This window comes from Propithecus coquereli, unplaced genomic scaffold (assembly GCF_000956105.1).
Source record: "Propithecus coquereli isolate 6110/MARCELLA unplaced genomic scaffold, Pcoq_1.0 Scaffold3, whole genome shotgun sequence".
Taxonomy (NCBI): domain Eukaryota; kingdom Metazoa; phylum Chordata; class Mammalia; order Primates; family Indriidae; genus Propithecus; species Propithecus coquereli.
In genome coordinates this window covers 635,197-654,018 of record NW_012148618.1, presented here as the reverse complement: position 1 = coordinate 654,018, position 18,822 = coordinate 635,197, and the positions used below count along the sequence as shown (strand labels likewise).

Here is an 18,822-nt window from a genome sequence, read left to right as displayed (position 1 = left end):
GCCCTTACCAGCCCCTGCCCAGCCCTTGCCCAGCCCTTGCTACCCTCACTCCCCTTTGCCCACAATGCCCCTCACTGGCCCAGAGCACAGACTGTGTGCTCTCCCTGAGGGCCAGATGAAAGAGCAATCCTATATCTGGGAAGGTATCCTCCTCTTTGGGCCTCTGCCAGCAGCTGGGTTGGCCTTTAGGTCCTGCTGCATCTAACCCTCTCTAGAGAGAGACTGGAGCAGCAGCTCTCCTCTTCTGAAAGGCTGCCAGAGTCCTGAGTGGAAGTCCTCTGGGTTAAAGCCTCACACCCAGGAAGGCCACACACACACACCTTTTTACTTATCTAACATAGTTTCAATCTACATTAATCTAAGTAAATTTTTCCTGGACATTTTAATCTTTCATCCACAAATGCTTAAAGACATTTTGTTCCCCTCAAGTACTAAACATCTACAATATGCCAAACATCTGGACCCTGTGGGGAAAACAAATACATATACCCCTGCCCCTCAAATAGCTTACAGTTAAGCTGGGGAGACATGACAAAGTGGTGACAGTGCTACAACAGGCAGAATAGCAGAAAACTATACCACATTCTGACTATCTAACTAGGGGCTACATCACATGCTCTAGGAATTCTGAAAGGAAGAAGCAATAAATTTGGAAGACATATTTTAGAATCTGGGCCCTGAAGTCTATGTAGGCTGTAGATGGGGGAAAGAAGGAAAAACATTCCTTGTGGTGTAACTACGGGCAAATGCAGAGTCGAAATGGTAGGCAGCCCGCTGTGTGAGGATGTGAGGAAAAGACCCTCCCTATCCAGAAGGCAGTTAAATTTGGGTGGATGGTACAGCTAAGTTATCAAGGGGCCCAAACACCAAACAAGAACATCCTGCTTCTCAGTCCTTTATCATCTTGGTGGCTCTCTCAAGGTCCCTTTTCATCTATTTGAATGTTGATGTCAAGCTTCCACAGCTTGGTGGCCTTGTAAACTCAAGATGTGAGTGGAAATTCAGTGACATCTTGGAAGCTTTTCAGTTAGCACTTAGGATGTGTTTCCTGGTTGGGGGGGTGGGGTCTGTGGAGGAAATCACTCTTAACCTCTCTGCTTTTCTGAACCTCATCTATTCTATCTCAACTCTAAGATGAAGATAATAAGAATACCTACATTGTAGGATAGTCATGAAGACTAAATAAAGGGCAAAAGGCAAAGATCTTTGTAATTTGTCAAGTGTTATACAGATGAACAGTGGCAGTAGTTTTTCAACCTATGCCCTAGCCCCTTATTTAGGCACCCAAACAGCTTGCTAAACTCTAAAAGCACAGCACCACTCTGGAGATACAAATCTAAGTTGTGATCCACAAGATCCAATATGCCTCCCATAGGACTGACGGGTAACCCATCATTGCGTTTTATTGTTTGGGGGAGGTTTGGGGGAAGATTGGCAACTGGCAACTGTGGTATTGTATCACACAATTTTCCATTTCTTTTTTGGGTTCAAATTATAACTTGTCTTTAAGCAGAGGACCTGTGCTGATTTAAAATAGTTATTTAGGGAGGAAATGCCAGTGTAGGGCTAGACTGTGGAGACTAACAAAGGCAGGTGCTGTAGCAATGGCTAGGAGAGGTTAGGAGGGATGCTAAGGAAAGGGCTGTAACAGAGAGTACTCTGGGATTTTTCCCGGCCAGGGAAAGCAAAGGGTTCTAGGTACCTTGAAGGTACCTGGGGAGTGGGATGGTAGGGCACTCACCTTGATTTTTCAAAACCACCTGTTTGTAATCTGGGTATTTGGACAGAGCGTCAGGCATAAAAAGAGACTGGCCTAGTGGGATTTGTTTTCCTGAAAACTGGGCTGGTTTTATGTGACCCAGGACCTCATGAGCCTGGGACTTTAGCCCAGGAACAATTAAGGTTTATTTTCACCATTGCCTCACCCTTGCTTCTCCCCTTGAAAACCTCTGAAGTTGGGGAGGAAAATAAGGTGGGAATGTTGATGACAGTAACTAACAAGTTCTAAGCCCTTCACACTTATTATTTCATTTATTTCATTTTATTTCACTATCCCTATGAGTTAGGTACTATTATCATTTCCTTTTTACAGATGCGGAATGTGAGTTAGAGAAGTAAAGTAACTTACCCAAGCTTATTCAGCTAGTTTATGACAGAAGAGGGATCTGAACCATGCAGTGTGGCTCCAGAGTGTCACCATTCTGCTACAGGGTGAAGGTCCCCTAGCTTGCTTGTTCCCAGGAGTTGAGAGGAGAAGGCTAACTCTCTGTACCACTCATTCAAAACAAGTAGGCTTCCTGATGCTTCAAGGTGGATTGAAGCTCCCATCCTTTCTGGAACATTGGTAAGTTTGACAAGTCTCTGATTTCCAAGGTCATTGTTTCCCCTTTCTACAATCTAGCACTGACTGGATCCTTTCCAGTCTTCAGGCATCTCATCCATCTACCCAGTGTTTTCAAAAATAAGTGCTTAATGGCTCTCCAGTAACTCCAGCCAACTCCTTAAAGGGCTTTTGAGAGCAGATCATCTGGACCATCTAACAGAAGTCATCTAACTTTTTAAAGTGATCTTTGTTCAGCTCTTTCTTTGCCCCAACCTTCCCACATGATCTAAGTTGGTTGATCCACTTCACATTCACAGAGCTCTTTCAACCAAGAGCACACACCTTGAGAGTAAACCAGTTCTGGATACAGAGTACAAAAGTTGGGACGGAGGGGAAAGGATATCTGAAGCTAGAAGATTCAGACAATCAGCTTCTCAGATCAGAATTCCTTTCCTGCATCTAGCTCATGACTATTGCATTCACCTGGTTGCCATGGGAACATCAGTCTCGGGTGGATGGCAAGCAGCACTTTAGAAAGTATCACAGGCTACCATGGTAACACCAAAAAGAGTAAAGCTGCATCTTCTCTCCTGGAGGAGTGAGGAAGGAAGGAATGAGGATGCTAAGAAAGGCAGGCTAGAAGGGACAGCCTTTGGACAACCTGGCTCTGACTTTCACAGAGAGGGAATTCAATTCAACAGACATTTAATATGTGCAAGGCAAAGCAATAATGAAAAGACATCTACAGCTGGCCTCATCAGGCTATAACTATCTAGTAATAGAATTTTCAAAGAACTGTAAATAGAGGCAGAATAAGACCCACAATAGGATAAAGAATACTGAAAAGGGAAATTAACTCCAACTATGAAAGCCTCAAGCTTTTAAAGGATTTTGACCAGCAGAAGGGGGAAGGAAGAGAGAACAAGATGAGCAAAGACATGAAGTGGAAGAATTCAAGATCTACTGAGAGCTACGGGTATAGATAGGAAAAGTGATACTTCCTGACTCCAAGGCCTTGGCTTCCATGTGGTGCCAAGAGGCAGGTAAGGTAAGGTGAAGTTCAAGGGATCTGAAGCCAGACTTTTAGGATTGGAATCCCCAACTTGCTGTGTGATCATGGGGATAATCAGTTAATCTCTTTGGGTATAAGTTTCCTTGTTTATAAAGTAAAGATGAAACAATCTACCTTAGAGGGTAGTTATGAGCATTAAATGATTTAATGCACATAAAGTGATTAGAATCATGCCTAACCCATAACGAATCTTGCCTAAATGTTAACAATTATCATTATGCCACCTCCTACCACTTCGCATTTCAGAACCCTGATAACCTCTTTTCTCTGTCCAAGTATTACTTCCTGATTCTCAACATACCCTTTCCTTTACAGAGAAAAGAGGGACTGTGATAGAATTTCTCCCAAGTTTTTGATTCATTTCCTTTCATTGTAAACACCAGGACTAAAGGTTCACAAGTCAAGGCCCTACTTCCACTTGTAACTCATATCTGGGGGTTGTTGAGAGTCTAAGGAAGGAATAGGCAAAATTCCTATGGCAACAATACAGCAGTTTAAAGAACAAGGGAGGAAATGCCACCACCTTAGGGAAGGCAGAAGCACAGACCATAAACCAAAAAGTCAGGTGAAAATCCCATTTATTTATTTTTTTAAGAGACTGGGTCCCACTCTGTCACCCAGGCTGTTGTGCAGTGAAACAATCATAGCTCACTGTAGCCTTGACTCCTGGGCTCAAGCGATCCTTCCACTTCAGCCTCCCAAGTAGCTGGGACTACAGGCACACATGAAAATTCCATTTAGAATTGAGGACTGGTGGGAAAATTCTAACCATGCTGGGAAAGGATCTGGGCCGCAGTCTCACCTCTACCCAATCCTAGCTACCATGCTAATGTAGGAGAGGCTGAAGGAAGTTTCTTTTACTTTAGGATGGGTCCAGAGGCTGTTCACTGCCCCCTTCTCTCTACTCTAACCACCTCCTATGGAGGGATGAGTAACAAGAAGGCATTGAGTTACACACAATGACATCAGCTGTCACTCATTAGATGCCATCACCTTATATGGGGCAAGACTAGAGCAAAAGTTGTCTTAGACGTTTCCTTAATTCCACCATTGTCTCCTTCCCAGCAAGAAGCTGTGTGAGGAACCAACAAGGAAGAATTAAGGTGAAAGGACCAAAGTACAGGAAGGCCAAAGTAGCTAGGGATGAGAACATAAGAAAACCAGGCAGAGGAGGGCAGGGAGGCAAGGTCTGTGGGTATTTATAATTTGGAGGAGTCCAAACCAGCCATGAAGAGGTCTGGTTCATGGCCTCAGGATGACTAACAAAAATGGACCCCCCATTGTGCTTCTCAAGATGCATTAACAGGCAAATCAATAACTATAGGGGACTGGGTCATAGCCAGCAGCTCCTACCTAAAAATAGTGCATTCTCCTTCCCTTCCCCCAGGTCCAGAAAGCAAACTAGGCTAGGACCTAGAAGGGGTGGGGGTGACAGTGAAAAGAACAGCAACAGCAAAAGAGACTGCAAGCCTGGAAGAATCAGGAATGCTACGGTTTGAATGTGCCTCCCAAAAGTCTGTATTGGAAATTTAATTCCCAATGCAACAGTGTTGGAGGGTGGGACCTAATACGAGGTGATTGGGTCATGAAAGCAGAGTCCTCACAAATGGATTAATGTCAACTACAGGTTATTTAACAAGAGAGTTATTTCAAAGTCAATTGGGGGGGGAGGGGGGAGGAGGGGACGGGTATATGCATACACAAAGAGTGCAATGTGCACCATCCGGGGGATGGACACGCTTGAAGCTCAGACTTGTGGGGGGCAGGGGGGGGCAAGGGCAACATATGTAACCTAAACATCTGTACCCCCATAATATGCCGAAATTAAAAAAAAAAAAAAAAAGTCAATTCAGCCCCTAGTACCTTTCTGTCTTATTTCCTTGCTACCACTCTCTGCCTTTCTGCCATGGGATGATCCTTACCAGATGCTGGTGCCATGCTCTTGGACTTCCCAGCCTTCAGAACTCTGAGAAATAAACTTCTTTATAAATTACTCAGTTTGTGTGTTCTGTTATAGGAGCAGAAAATGATCTTAAGACAAGGAGCTAGAGTCCCAGTGGTCTTTTATGACATAAGCAGGCCTTAAGTACTTACTGATTTAGTGTTAAAAGCAATCCCAAAGGCAAACATCACCTGCTTAGAAGTCTGAGAGCTAACAAATTAAAACCTAAGAGCAATTATCCATATTTTTAGTATAATAAAATCTTAGCATTCTGTTGCCATAGAGATCAGTAAAGAATGGAGGAGCCCCATAGAGCCCTGCCCCCAATTCAGGCCCTCTTCTTTCAGTTGGTCCCTAAGCTGGTAGACCAGGCTCTTCCCTACTCCTTGTCAAAAGGCTAAGAAAGCAGGCAAAGGGAGGTGCACCTACCCTTTCACAGAGCTATTCCTGGAATACTCAGCTCCCTGGAATTCACTCATCCCAAGCCTGTTATCCCAGGCAGAGCCATACAGAAAGCAAAGGTTGAGGGAACTGACAGAGCAACAACAGGAGACATTAGGTCCAGAGAACCCGGGTATACAATGCCAAAACCCTTTGGATACTGGACTAAAATTACTACTACTAAGAGGTCAAAGGCAGATATGGAGGCCAAAAGGGTAAGAATGGCAAGTTCGGGAGGCTTCTCTGGTACTTAGGCTCCTTAAGATCACAAAACAACGCCCCCCCCTCCCAAAAAAGTACAGAATGTGCTACCGTCACACTGCCATCTGGTGGAAAGACAAGATCTGTCCTTAGGCCCAGAGAAGGAGCCTGGAAGACTGTCCAGTGGGCAGGTAGGGATGGAGATAGTTAAGATAAAGGCAGATGGAGAAGGAGACCAAGGGACCAAGAGTATAATGCATACAGATGAAGAACCCTGCCCAAGTGTGAGCCTTTTGTGCTATTTTTCCCCTAAAGGTTAAATAAAACAAAATAACGCAATGGTATTACAAATGTTTTATATTCCTAGAACCATCATGGTTTTGGCTCATGAGAAGTTAACATCAGACAGACACACCAACAGAGACCACACACCTATGGGCAGCAGCCACCACCACAAGGGGGCTTCCTTTTTGTACAAAGTTTATGTATATATATATATATATATTTATGTACACAGACACAGGGTATAAAATCCAGTGAGAAGGGCTCACATGTGCCCAAGTAAGGGATGGGAACGGCTTTAACTGCCAGGGTTGAGGCCACAGTAGAGATACACAGGAAGTGGTAGAGAGTAGCAGCCTCCCTCCATCCTTCCACCCTGGGCCAAAGGGAGGACAACCCGGGAGGAAGTATACCTGTACTGGGAAGAAGTACAAGGAAGTTGGAAGATACTGGAAAGGTACCCTACCTTTTACTAAACTTCTGAAAGCCCCTAAAGGCATCCAAAATGCCTGGCAGGACAGATCACTCCCATGCCTCCCAGCAAGATGCTGAGCCTACAGTAGTTTCTGGCCTCAAGCTGTACCAAGCTGTGGTCTAAGGAAAGCTTCACAATGCATATGTCCATGCTATCTTCCAGGGCCCTTGTAGCAGAAAGCTAGCACCTTCAAGGTCCACCCTCCAAACTCCAAAGTCCTCTTGATTCTGAGGTCCCTGATAGATTTTAGGGTAAAAGGTATAGAAAAAGGAGAGAGGTTAGTTCCTTCAGTTAATGCCCTATGGCGTTCCCAATGGGGGAGGAATTGTGGAATCACTAAGGTGATTGGAAAGGGCAAGAAAGTCATCTCAGAGACGATACACACGGAGAAACAGGTATTCAATGTAGGTGTAGATTCTGTTCTCTTCAACTGGGGGCTTTGCTCAGCAGAGTCCATTTCCAGTGGGGCCATGGGCAAGAGCTCTTCTTGGTATCTAAAGGTGGCCCCAATTCCCTCAGAGTTAATGTCCATGCCCTCAGAATGGCTTGGTCCACAAAATGGAGAGATGGGGCCGTGGAAGAGTAGATGTGGAGAAGGGAGTGGCAGGACCCAGATGCACACAGGGAAGCAGTGTACTGTGCCACTGATTTACCTGTGGCAAGGAGAAGAGGTAAATGAAGAGCCAAAGAAAAGAGAATAACCAAAAACTAAAATGAGCTAAGCCCTGAGACTTACATGGTCGGAGGAGTAAAGAGGCTGGAGAGCTGGAAGCACTGAGAGGCGATTGCCTGGGAGGCAAGGTTCAGGGCTGGACTCAGAGCTAGAACAAAGAAAGGCAGAGTGAGTGAGCAAGCACAGAGCATTCATTCTTTCCAGGCCCCTACCCTTCTCTCCTTCCCAAGTCCAAGTCTACCAGTCAGAGCTGCTGGGTTTAGGGCCCCCAAGGGAACTGCTCCATTTAGTTGCAGGGCAGCAGCTTGAGCAGCAGCAGCAGCAGCAGCTGCAGTTGGTAGCTGGATTCCAGAACCTGAAAGGAGAAAAAAAGGTGGGATATCAAGTCCTGATTCTTGATCTAAAATTCAACACCACATTCTTCACCCTTTGGAGATACTCTACCTTCTGCCAATTTGGCCATGAGCTGCAAACGTCCACCTGCTGATCCCAGATCCAGCTCCTGGTCCCCATCAGGAAAAGTGATGTCTGTGCCACCATCCAGCCGCTCAGTTACTTGGCCAACCCTCATAGGTCGACCAGCAAGCTCAAAGCCATTCAATTGTTCCAGGGCCCGTCGGGCACACTCAGAGTCAGAGAACTATGAGAAACCCACGCCGTGTCAGTCATCTTGTGGCCACAGAGATGTTCTCAAAGCCCCAATAACGATCCCTAGTCCTGCTATCCCAAGAAAATTGCATGCTCACTGCAGTACAAACTTTTCTTTCCCAGGGAATGTGACCTATCCCCATCACCTCAAAATGGTTCTCTGAAAAAGACCTTTTCCAACTGACTCAATGGCAGTCACTTTTCAATCTTCCAGCTCCACTAAGAATCTTAACAATGTAGAAGCCTATTATCTGTAGGGAACCTAGCCTGACAGACGTTTCATAAATGAGCATATGACACACCCTAGTGCTAAGAGCAAGACAGCACCCGCACCCCCATATACACACCAGTGCTGCTGATTAAGTGACCTACTGACCAGAAGGCCTCTACTCTCTAGTCCCCTTCATCAGCAGCACCCTGATATAAACAGGATTCCCAGTCTGCTGTTTGTGGTAGTGTCAAGGCTGTTGACCTAAAAGGTAGCAAAACAAGAGCAAAAATGCCCCACAGAAGCCTTTCCATATCTGAGTCACACAGAAAGCTAAGAAAGGTTACTTGCCACCACAGAATCATCAACACCACAGTTGGCTTTGTTTACTCTAGTATTACCTGCCCTAGGGCCTGGCACGTGGTACTGACAATTCCTAGGCAGGTGGTGTATGTGGCTTGCCTTTACTGGACACTTCTGAGGTGAGCAATTCCCCTGGTAGAATACAATCCACTGCCCCTCTGCCCTGTGGACAACCGTGTGGGTGTATGCTGCCTGGATTAAGCCCAGAAAATATCAGCTCCTATCAGACTTTGTGGCTGGCAGCCAGTTCTCAGCCTGGAGTCACATGAGGCCAGAAGAACCGGTTACAGGAATTAGAAACAATTTTGTTGGAGGGTCAGGAAGAGGTGAAACTTGCCCACTATTAGGTGGCCTCACTATTCTCCCCATAGTGTATATTAATACAAAGATCCTTCTCAATGGAGAAACTGCTTCAAATGGGGCAGCACCAGAGGAAAGTAAAACTCCTACTCCCAACACCTATCATGAAAATACATCAATTCTATAGAACATGTCTTTAAAAGGCCATACCTAACCTCCCTCATGCCCCCAACATTTTAGCTGCAGCCTGGAATCATTGCTATTACCCAAAGAGCAAGCTGCAGCACCAGGAAAGCTGGTTGAACTCCTGGACACCCCCATACCAGGGCCACTGACAGAGTGTAGGAGCAAAGCCAAGATCTCAAGCAATGCACTCATCTCAAGGGGTAGAAGGCCAGTCCAAGCTTCAGGCACCAAGGGTTATAAGTCATTTAGACAGTTCTAAAGGAGGAGGATGAAGCTAAGCTGCAAAATCAGACAAGTGGATAAACCCAAAGTAAAATTCAAAAACTAAAAGACCAGTGACTCACTGTAATGAAACCATAACCTTTAGAGCGGCCTGTATCTGAGTCCTTCATCAGAACAATATTATCAATCTGTAGAAAAGAAAAAAATTATTAATAATCTTTTGACCAGCCCACACTTTTTTTTTTTTTTTTTTTTTTTGAGACAGAGTCTCACTGTGTTGCCCGGGCTAGAGTGCCGTGGTGTCATCCTAGCTCACAGCAACCTCAAACTCCTGGGCTCAAGCGATCCTCCTGCCTCAGCCTCCCGAGTAGCTGGGACTACAGGCATGCGCCACCATGCCCGGCTAATTTTTTCTATATATTTTTAGTTGTCCAATTAATTTCTTTCTAATTTTAGTAGAGACAGGGGTCTCGCTCTTGCTCAGGCTGGTTTCGAACGCCTGAGCTCAAACAATCCTCCCGCCTCAGCCTCCCAGAGAGCTAGGATTACAGGCGTGAGCCACCGCGCCCGGCCTTAGCCCACACTTTTGATCTTTCCTACCCAGATTGTCTTAAATACTTTTAACTTTCTAGCCAACAAATTACATCTCTTCAAATCTTTTAAAAAGAGACAAAGGTCCTCTTTCTTAAAAACACTATTTCTGACTAATCTTACTTAATCTGGACTCTATTATTTGATTTCACTGTGTCTGACTTGTCTACTGAGCAGCACGAGCAAAGACGGAGGCAAACTTTCACAGCATGGACCCATATGCCCGTTATGATGTATGCAGTGGGTTTACCATGGCCAGGCAAAACAGAGAGGTACACTCACACTCCCCACTTTTTCCAATTCCCTAGGCAACTGGGACCCCTTTAGAGGTTTCCCTCACTTCTACTCACTTTGCCAAAGGGCTCAAAGATGCCCCGGAGCATGTCCTCGGTGATATTGAAGTGCAGGGAACCCACATAGAGGCGCATTGGTCCACCACTGCCCTTTTGCAGATTGTTGGCCATGGCGGCCAGTCGGTTTTTCTCAGCCTGAGGAAACAGAAAATGATAGGTCATGTCCTACGCTCCCTCTTTCCTTACAGTCTTGTATTATTAATATGTCAGTCTCTTGGCTTGCTCACCTGTGAAGCCTGTACAATGATAGGCACTCCCAGCAGCCGTTGTCCAGTCAGCCCAATGGCCAGTGGCACAGACTGGATTTCACAGAATTCCACATAGGCAATGCCCTTAGAACGACGGGAGTTCCGATCTGAGATAATACGCACATCACGAACCTATCCAGGGCACAAAGGAAATTCTGAGTTGGGCATAAAAGGAGATAGACAGAAGATAGCCTACTCAGAAGAAAACTAGGTGGGAGGGTTACCTTGCCAACAGCAGAGAAAAAGTCCTCCAGGTCTCGAGGCCGAATGCGGGCAGCTAACTGCATACAGAAAACTGTGCGAGCATCACGCTCCTCAGGACTCAGATTATCAATTGGCTCCCTAAAGAGTAAAATGTGTTGAGACCATCTCTCCCAATATTTGGTCTTTGTTCTTCAACCCTGAAGTACTATGCAGTCCTTTAATTTGGCTCAAACAACCTTTTATTAATCCCTCATAATCCCCAAAAACAGTGCTTGTTATCAACTCACCTGACTGGGCTCTTCTCTCTGAAATGAGGACTCTTACTATGTCCATATATCCGCCTAAGGAATAGAGAAACATAAAAGGTGAAACCTTATTCACAATGGTCCAATACCGGGTCTTCCATCATGAGAAAACCAGATTCTAGCACTTCATCTCACAGCAAACTTTTTTTTTTGAGATTTGGAGGGCCAAGGGTGGAATGCTATAGTTTAGGTTTTTGCTCCCTCCAAATCTGATGTTCAAAATTGATTCCTATCACACATGAATTATTTTCTTTTTTAAAAATTTTTTGTAGAGACTGGGTGAGGGGGGCATCTTACTACGTTGCCCAGGCTGGTCTCAAGCTCCTGACCTCAAGTGAGCCTCCCAAAAGTGCTGGGATTATAAGTGTTAGCCACCATGCCTGGCCACAAGTGAATTAATACCATACCTTCAGGGACCAAGTATCCTGCCTATCACAACAGGTTATAAGCACCCTCAGGCAGGATCCATAATGCACTTGTTATTTTACCCAGATTACAATATGAAGGTGATTTTATCAGCAAAACTGATATTCACCCAGGGGCAAGTGGAGGACTCTTGTAGCGCACACGTTCCTCACGACGCCGGTCCCGACTTCGTGACTCACTAGTATGCCGACGATCCCAGCTACGGCTGCGGTGACGACGCTGACGATCCCGACTTCTGCTCCGACTGTTTCTTCGTCTATGCCGATCCCGGTCTCGACTACGACTACAGATGGAAACAACTACTATCATGCATCGCGTAACATTTTGGTCAACGAACAACTTTATATATGACGGTGGTCCCGTAAGATTATAATGGAGGTGAAAAATTCCTATCGCCTAGTGATGTCATAGCTGTCTTTGACGTAGTATAACACGTTACTCGTGTGTTTGCGGCAATGCTGGTGTAAACAAACCTACGGTGCTGCCAGTCTTATAAAAGCATGGCACATACAATTATGTACAAATGGATCTCATGAAGACAGAGAATAGACTGGTGGTTACCAGAGGCTGGCAAGGTTAAGAGAAAGGGGACAGGAGACGAAAAGCCGATTAAAGGCTTTTCTAAAACATAAATGTATGGTTTGAGAAAAGAAGTAAAACCTAGCATTCACTAGATCAATAGGGTGACGATAATTTACAATGACCTATCATACATTTCAAAATAGCTAGAAGAGAATAATTCAAATGTTTCTAACATAAAGACAAATATTTAAAATGATGAATATCCCAACTATGCTGAGTTGAAATTTACAAATTATGACTGTATTAAATTGTCACACGTACCCAGAAACTATATACATCTATTATGCATCAATAAAAAATTCTTTTAAAATAAAAACAATTATGTACAGTACATAGTTTATAATGATAATAAATGAGTATGTTACTAGTTTATGTATTTACTACGCTGTACTTTTTTACTGTCATTTTAGAGTGTATGCCTCTACTTATAAAGAAAAGTTAACTTTAAAACAGCTTTAAGTAGGTCCTTCAGGAGGTATTTCAGAAGGCACTGTTACCATAGGAGAGGACACATAAGTATTATTTATTGCCCCTGAGGACCTTCCAGTGGACAAGCTGTGGAAGTGAAACATGTTGTGTAAGCCTAGGCTAATGTGTTTATGTATTAGTTTTCAACAAAAAAGTTTAAAAAGTAAAAAATAAAAAAAATTTTAAAAATAGAAAAAAACAGGCCGGGCGCGGTGGCTCACGCCTGTAATCCTAGCACTCTGGGAAGCCGAGGCGGGCGGATTGTTTGAGCTCAGGAGTTCAAGACCAGCCTGAGCAAGAGCGAGACCCCGTCTCTACTACAAATAGAAAGAAATTAATAGGACAACTAAAAACATATAGAAAAAATTAGCCGGGCATGGTGGCGCATGCCTGTAGTCCCAGCTACTCGGGAGGCTGAGGCAGAAGGCTTGCTTGAGCCCAGGAGTTTGAGGTTGCTGTGAGCTAGGATGACGCCACGGCACTCTAGCCGCGGCAACAGAGTGAGACTCTGTCTCAAAAAAAAAGCAAACAAATCTATTTTGGCTTTAATGTATAGCATTCCCTAGTATCTTTCAATTTATAAAAATTCCCCAAACCCAAAAGCCTCCAGAATTACTAACCTGCGCTTTCTATCCCTGCTTCTACTATGGCTCCGACTCCTCTTCTTCCTGTGAAAGACAGTGTAAATTCTTACTACTGAAAAGGTTTCATTGTCTCTGCCAAGGAAAAGGAATGACAGTAAGACCAGGGTAAAACCAAAAGCATCAAAAAGATTGAAGCCCAGAAGAAGGTCTGGCAGTAGTTCATAGCAATTGCACAATACCAACTTACACAGAGCCCTGAATGCTGTCAGGCATCTGAAGTGGCCATTTTTCCCCCTAAAGCCAAGCAAAAGCTGGTGTTTCCAAATCAGAGGTCCTCTTGCTATTTTATTCAAATGAAATGTATCGATGCTAGGACTGATCCACAAATCTACACTGGAAAAGTGAAGACTAAAGATCATTAAACCAAGCCACCATTATTCTCATGACCCAGTGGAGCCATTACTAAAAGTCAGCAGTCTTAAGAGAACCCCCGCCTCCTCCTTCTGGTTGTTTCTCCAATGGATGCAGTTATTTCCCTTCCCCAAGTTGCCAACCTATTTCTTCATCCAACACTCACTTGCTTGTCTCCCCAGTGGTGCTGCTCACACTGGTAGCACTGCCACTGTTGCCGGTGCTGCTGGTGCTGTTGGTGGTATTGCTGGGACAGTCCTTTTTAACCTCTTTCCTTTGCTGCTCATCCTGAGGAATTCACCAGGAAAATGTCATAAGGTACAAGATGGCAGACAGACAGATTCCATTGGGCAAAAAGAACAAAGGTGGACAAAGAAGAAATCAAAGCTCTTGATTATCTAGCCAATTTTTGAGCAGCTGGGTCTCCTAACAAAGAGAAGAAAGGAAGCAAGGAAACTACCCAAAGGAAGAGATCAGAATGGCAGATTTTGATGTCAAACTTCAGCTACCCAACATCTGGTCCGTTGACATTTATTTTCCAGGAGAGTGAGAAATTGGTGCTAGGTCTGAGGTACACTGATCTACTGCGTCACTGAGAGTTATGAGCAAAGTATACGTTTCCAACGCTACGTTATGTGCCAACTCCTCGTTTTCGAGGACCTCTCCAAAAGTATGGCCCTTGAATATAGTCTCCAGCAAAGTTTACTAAGACTATGCCTTTTATGATTAGTCACAGTACATAATAAACAAGCAAAGGAAAAGGATTCACAAAATGTTGAAACTGAAGAGCCACAACTACTCTTTCTTATTAGCCCAACTCCAGGAGTGAGGTGGGAAATATTACCTCTTCCTTTTTATAGGGAGCTTCCAGCATGGCCTCAATCACTATATCAAAGTCATCAGATGCCATCGTGTCAGATCTGAGGAGAGGGTATCAATATGTAAGAACATGATTTATATTTTTCTTCCCCTTCCAGCACCACACATTTCCTACCCCCTCCAAGAAACAGACTTCAGGACATACAGTTCTGTTTCTTGACCTCCAAAGGGATCTTATGAGCTATCACTTACCCTAGGTTTATTTTGATACCTTATAGATCGGAACTAGTTCTGTTTTATGGCTTAGAAATGGTCATGGATCTAAGAGAAAACTGAATACCTAGGAAGAGACAAAATACAATACGGACCCTGTGCTATGGAAAGAAAATGCTGGTACTCAAAATTACTATTCGCTTTACAATGTACACCAGGCCTCCATTCTATTGTTCAAAATTTGGAATAAATAACTGGTTTAAACTTAAAGCATAAAAATAGGTTTCCAATAAAAAGGTAAAGATGCAAGACTAACTCAGACAAGAGACAAAACACACCAAAATGCAGATTCACCCTAAGCTAAGTTCTTCCTCCCACATACCCCAAATACCAATAATTAGGGTCTCATCACTAATTTTCTGTCTAATACCAATTAGAATTTAGGTAACTCAGAAATTATGATTAAGATAGGCTTGACCAATCCCATTTTGAAAACTTTCTGTCTAGCAGGTAGGGTAAAACTTCTTGCCTCCTCCAAGGTTTCACATCTAGCAACTGTCTTTCCCTACACCACAAGTCTGCCAAATAAGAAAAAAAGATATTGAACAAAATCAACAGGATAAATTATTCAGATTATCGGCCTGGAATTATCAACACACATAACATGGATGAATCTCACAAATTATGCTAAGTAAAAGAAACCAGACCAAAAAAGAGTACACACTGAAAAATTCCATTTATATAAATTCTAGAAAATGCAAACTAACCTATACTCAGAGAAAGGAGATCAGTGATTGCCTAGAGATAGGAGTGAGGGGGAAGGGGATGGGAGGAAAGGATTTAAAAAAGGCCACAAGAGGCCGGGCGCAGTGGCTCAAGCCTGTAATCCTAGCACCCCTAGCACTCTGGGAGGCCGAGGTGGGCGGATTGTTTGAGCTCAGGAGTTTGAAACCAGCCTGAGCAAGAGCGAGACCCCATCTCTACTAAAAATAGAAAGAAATTAATCGGACAACTAAAAAAATATACAGAAAAAATTAGCTGGGCATGGTAGCGCATGCCTGTAGTCCCAGCTACTCGGGAGGCTGAGGCAGAAGGATCCCTTGAGCCCAGGAGTTTGAGGTTGCTGTGAGCTAGGCTGACGCCATGGCACTCTAGCCCGGGCAACAGAGTGAGACTCTGTCTCAAAAAAAAAAAAAAAAGCCACAAGAAAACCTTTGGGAGCGATGGTTTTGTGGGTGTTTACATATATCAAAACCCATCAAACTGTACAGTTTAATGTTATATAGTTTTATTGTATGCCAATTATGTGTACCTCAATGATGTAAAAAAAAATAACCTGAAGAATTTCTATGCAAGGAGGCTATCATAATCAGACTTTCCATATCCGCAAGAGCTTTGTCCTCTTTAAAGCAGCTAATGTACCATCCAACAATGCTGCCCTGGTTGTCCTCAGATCCATACCTTATTTTGATGATTTAATAAGCGTAACAATGACATTTATCATTTATGGTACCTACAATTGCTAGGCACTGTGCCAAGCATGTTACAGAGACAAAATTCTTAGAAAAACGACTTGGAAGGCCGGGCGTGGTGGCTCATGCCTGTAATCCTAGCACTCTGGGAGGCCATGGAAGGAGGATCGCTCGAGGTCAAGAGTTCGAGACCAGTCTGGGCAAGAGTGAGACCCCGTCTCTACTAAAGATAGAAAGAAATTAGCTGGACAACTAAAAATGTATACAACAAAAAAAATTAGCCGGGCATGGTGGCGCATGCCTGTAGTCCCAGCTACTCGGGAGGCTGAGGCAGGAGGATTACTTGAACCCAGGAGTTGGAGGTTGCTATGAGCTAGGCTTATGCCACAGCACTCTAGTCCGGGTGACAGAGTGAAACTGAGTCTCAAAAAAAAAAAAAAGAAAAGAAAATGACTTGGAGCCAAATTTAAGGCTTAAAATGGGAATCAAACAAAAATCAAATAGGCGTATCTAAAAACCAGTGAACTCAGTTTTTTATAATAATAACACCTTATATTTATTTAGCAATCAAAGGTAACATATACTGCAGGCAGATACCTGATTCATTCATAGATCTTAAAAACTGAGGTTTTGTGAACTACCCCAAAGTCATATAGCTCAAATGAAGGAGCCAATTCTTGATCAGAAAAGTCTTCTCACTCCAAGTCTAATGTTCTATCCGTTATTACCAGGTTACCTCTCTCATATGGTTTATAACTTAAACTTAAAGGAACTTAAAAAAAAAAAAAAAGGACACACAATATCAAGATGTCTACTTTTAAATATTCTACTAGGTTTATCAGAAAAATCAGTCCCATTAACCACACCTTATCGTGAGGCTTCTGTATCTGTGCCATGTACAGTATACACATAAAGGTATCAGGAACCAGACTAGTAATATATACTACCTGGTCCACTGTGGAAAAATAGTTCTAAAAATAAAAGTCTTTGATCCTCAAGCTGTTCCTTTCAGTCATTTTGGCCGCCAAGTCTATACAAATTTTCTAAGTGTTACAAACTTTTTATTTTTTAGAATCTGCCTTTTTCTCTCTCCAAATGAAATGCATCTGATTTTAAAAATTGCTCATTGCTGAGTGCTAGCACAGGATAGGGGTAACTTAACACATGCACAAAAACTTTTATTTAAGTTGACAAGCTTCTACAAATGAACTCTATGAATCAAGTTTTCACTGAGAAACGAATGAACCTATTTACACACAGATATAGAACATAACACGATTTTTGTCTTTGTTTTGTAATTCATACGTTTTTTTTAAATTTTTTAATTACTTTTTACTATATAATCGTTTATGGCAACGTCTAGATAATAACACACGATTTTGAAACTTGCAGTCTCACTGGGTTTAGTGTTTTTCCAAATGTCCTAAAGCAATAACGTGTCAGCATTTTCAGGTTATTAGTTTTCAAATTCGCTGTGTCCTAACTTACAGGTCAAGGTGCATTCAATTCCATCCATATATAGACTATAGTGTTTTCTTCCACCCTACCCCAAAAGCTGCATTAAAGACCCACAATCATGGCAGTGCCTGGACATTGGCATAGCACAGTCAAGACCCAAGCCAGCAGGCAAACTAGACCCCACTACTGACGGGGCAGAGAAGAGTGAAGAACCACTGTCAGTTCAGTTCAAGAATTCACCAAGCGCTGGAGTCCCAGGGGTGATGGTAGCGCCATCTCCTGGGTCTGGTCACTGAGCTGGGCACAAACACCTCCAAACTGAAAGCAGCTTAATTAAGGACGGGAACAATGAGAAAGATAAAAACATTACTTGAAGGACCGTCCTCCCCATCTTGTGTAAGAAACCAAGGCTACGCTTTATAAAATGGTCCCATAGTAACCGACTGGCACCATCTTTGCGAGAGCCACCGTCCCAGTGCTTACTCCTCACATGTGGCTTCACCATACCCCTACGGAATGTACAGTAAAAAGAGTTCAGAAGAAAAAGCCCATATAGGCCAACACGATGAACATGAGTCGTCAAGAAACTGGGGACTGAGGAAGAAATCTCAATCCCCTTATCTCTCTCTGAGTGGTGGCACAAGTGGCTGAAAACTGATCATGTATGTCCTCTAAGGCTGCGGAGGGTCGATGCTCCCTCCCAGGGATGGGCGACCCTAAGTGTCATGGCTGCAGGGACCTGGAAAGAGGTCAAAGTCACTGGGATCCTTGAAATCGCATCTTTATCGGTATAGGACATAGGTACGAGGGGACCCACCTCTAAAGTCCTTCCAGTAGGCTACCGTTAGGTAGCAAACACTTCCAGATCAAAATAAAGCAAACAAGATTTTTTAAAATTTTAAGTTTGCCTAATTCTGCTCATGACGCCATTTTCTGCCTGTGACGTCAGGGGAGGCGCCCAACGTCACGCATAAGTGACGTCGCGAAGGGAACGGGATTTCGGGGCTTCTCACCAGTTCCGGGTCCCCACAGGGGGGGTCCCGGTTTTCTCCGTTCCTTTGGATGTGTTGTGGGGCGCGAAGCTCAGCTATTTCCTAGAGTTTCCGCAGGAAAAGCGGCACTGCAGCCAGAGCGGCTCCTCTTCCCGCAAAATGGCGGCAGCCCCTCCGTCTTCCAGAAGCTTCCCCAATCTGCGCATGCGCCGGAACACTAGGCTGTGGAAGTAACTTCACTGGTTTCGCGGCAACAGTCCAAAGTACAGGTTCTCATAGGCTAAAGTCCTGAACATGGGTGGAGCAAACTCAAATGTCTCTTAGCAACCACCAAGTTCCCATTGATTGGCTAACCGCCCA

General features: G+C 43.9%; 1 protein-coding gene across 3 annotated transcripts; it reads right to left on the bottom strand.

The window, feature by feature from the left end:
* Positions 1–6,442: 6,442 nt before the first annotated feature.
* On the bottom strand, positions 6,443–18,670 carry RBM23 (RNA binding motif protein 23). Of its 3 annotated transcripts, XM_012649326.1 has the most exons (14): positions 18,484–18,670; positions 14,353–14,428; positions 13,675–13,796; positions 13,134–13,181; positions 11,573–11,746; positions 11,020–11,073; positions 10,753–10,870; positions 10,508–10,660; positions 10,278–10,415; positions 9,459–9,524; positions 7,854–8,049; positions 7,651–7,764; positions 7,473–7,557; positions 6,443–7,389 (listed from the first exon to the last, which is right to left on the bottom strand). In XM_012649326.1, exons 2-14 carry the CDS (start codon positions 14,416–14,418, stop codon positions 7,386–7,388), a joined length of 1,338 nt encoding a protein of 445 aa, XP_012504780.1. In that variant the 5' UTR covers positions 14,419–14,428; positions 18,484–18,670; the 3' UTR covers positions 6,443–7,385. The 3 variants fall into 3 exon arrangements, with proteins under 3 accessions (XP_012504780.1, XP_012504783.1, XP_012504782.1); XM_012649329.1 differs by lacking the exons at positions 14,353–14,428; positions 18,484–18,670 and adding an exon at positions 13,345–13,490 and having other exon boundaries at positions 13,675–13,718; XM_012649328.1 differs by lacking the exon at positions 6,443–7,389 and having other exon boundaries at positions 7,469–7,557.
* Positions 18,671–18,822: the final 152 nt, after the last annotated feature.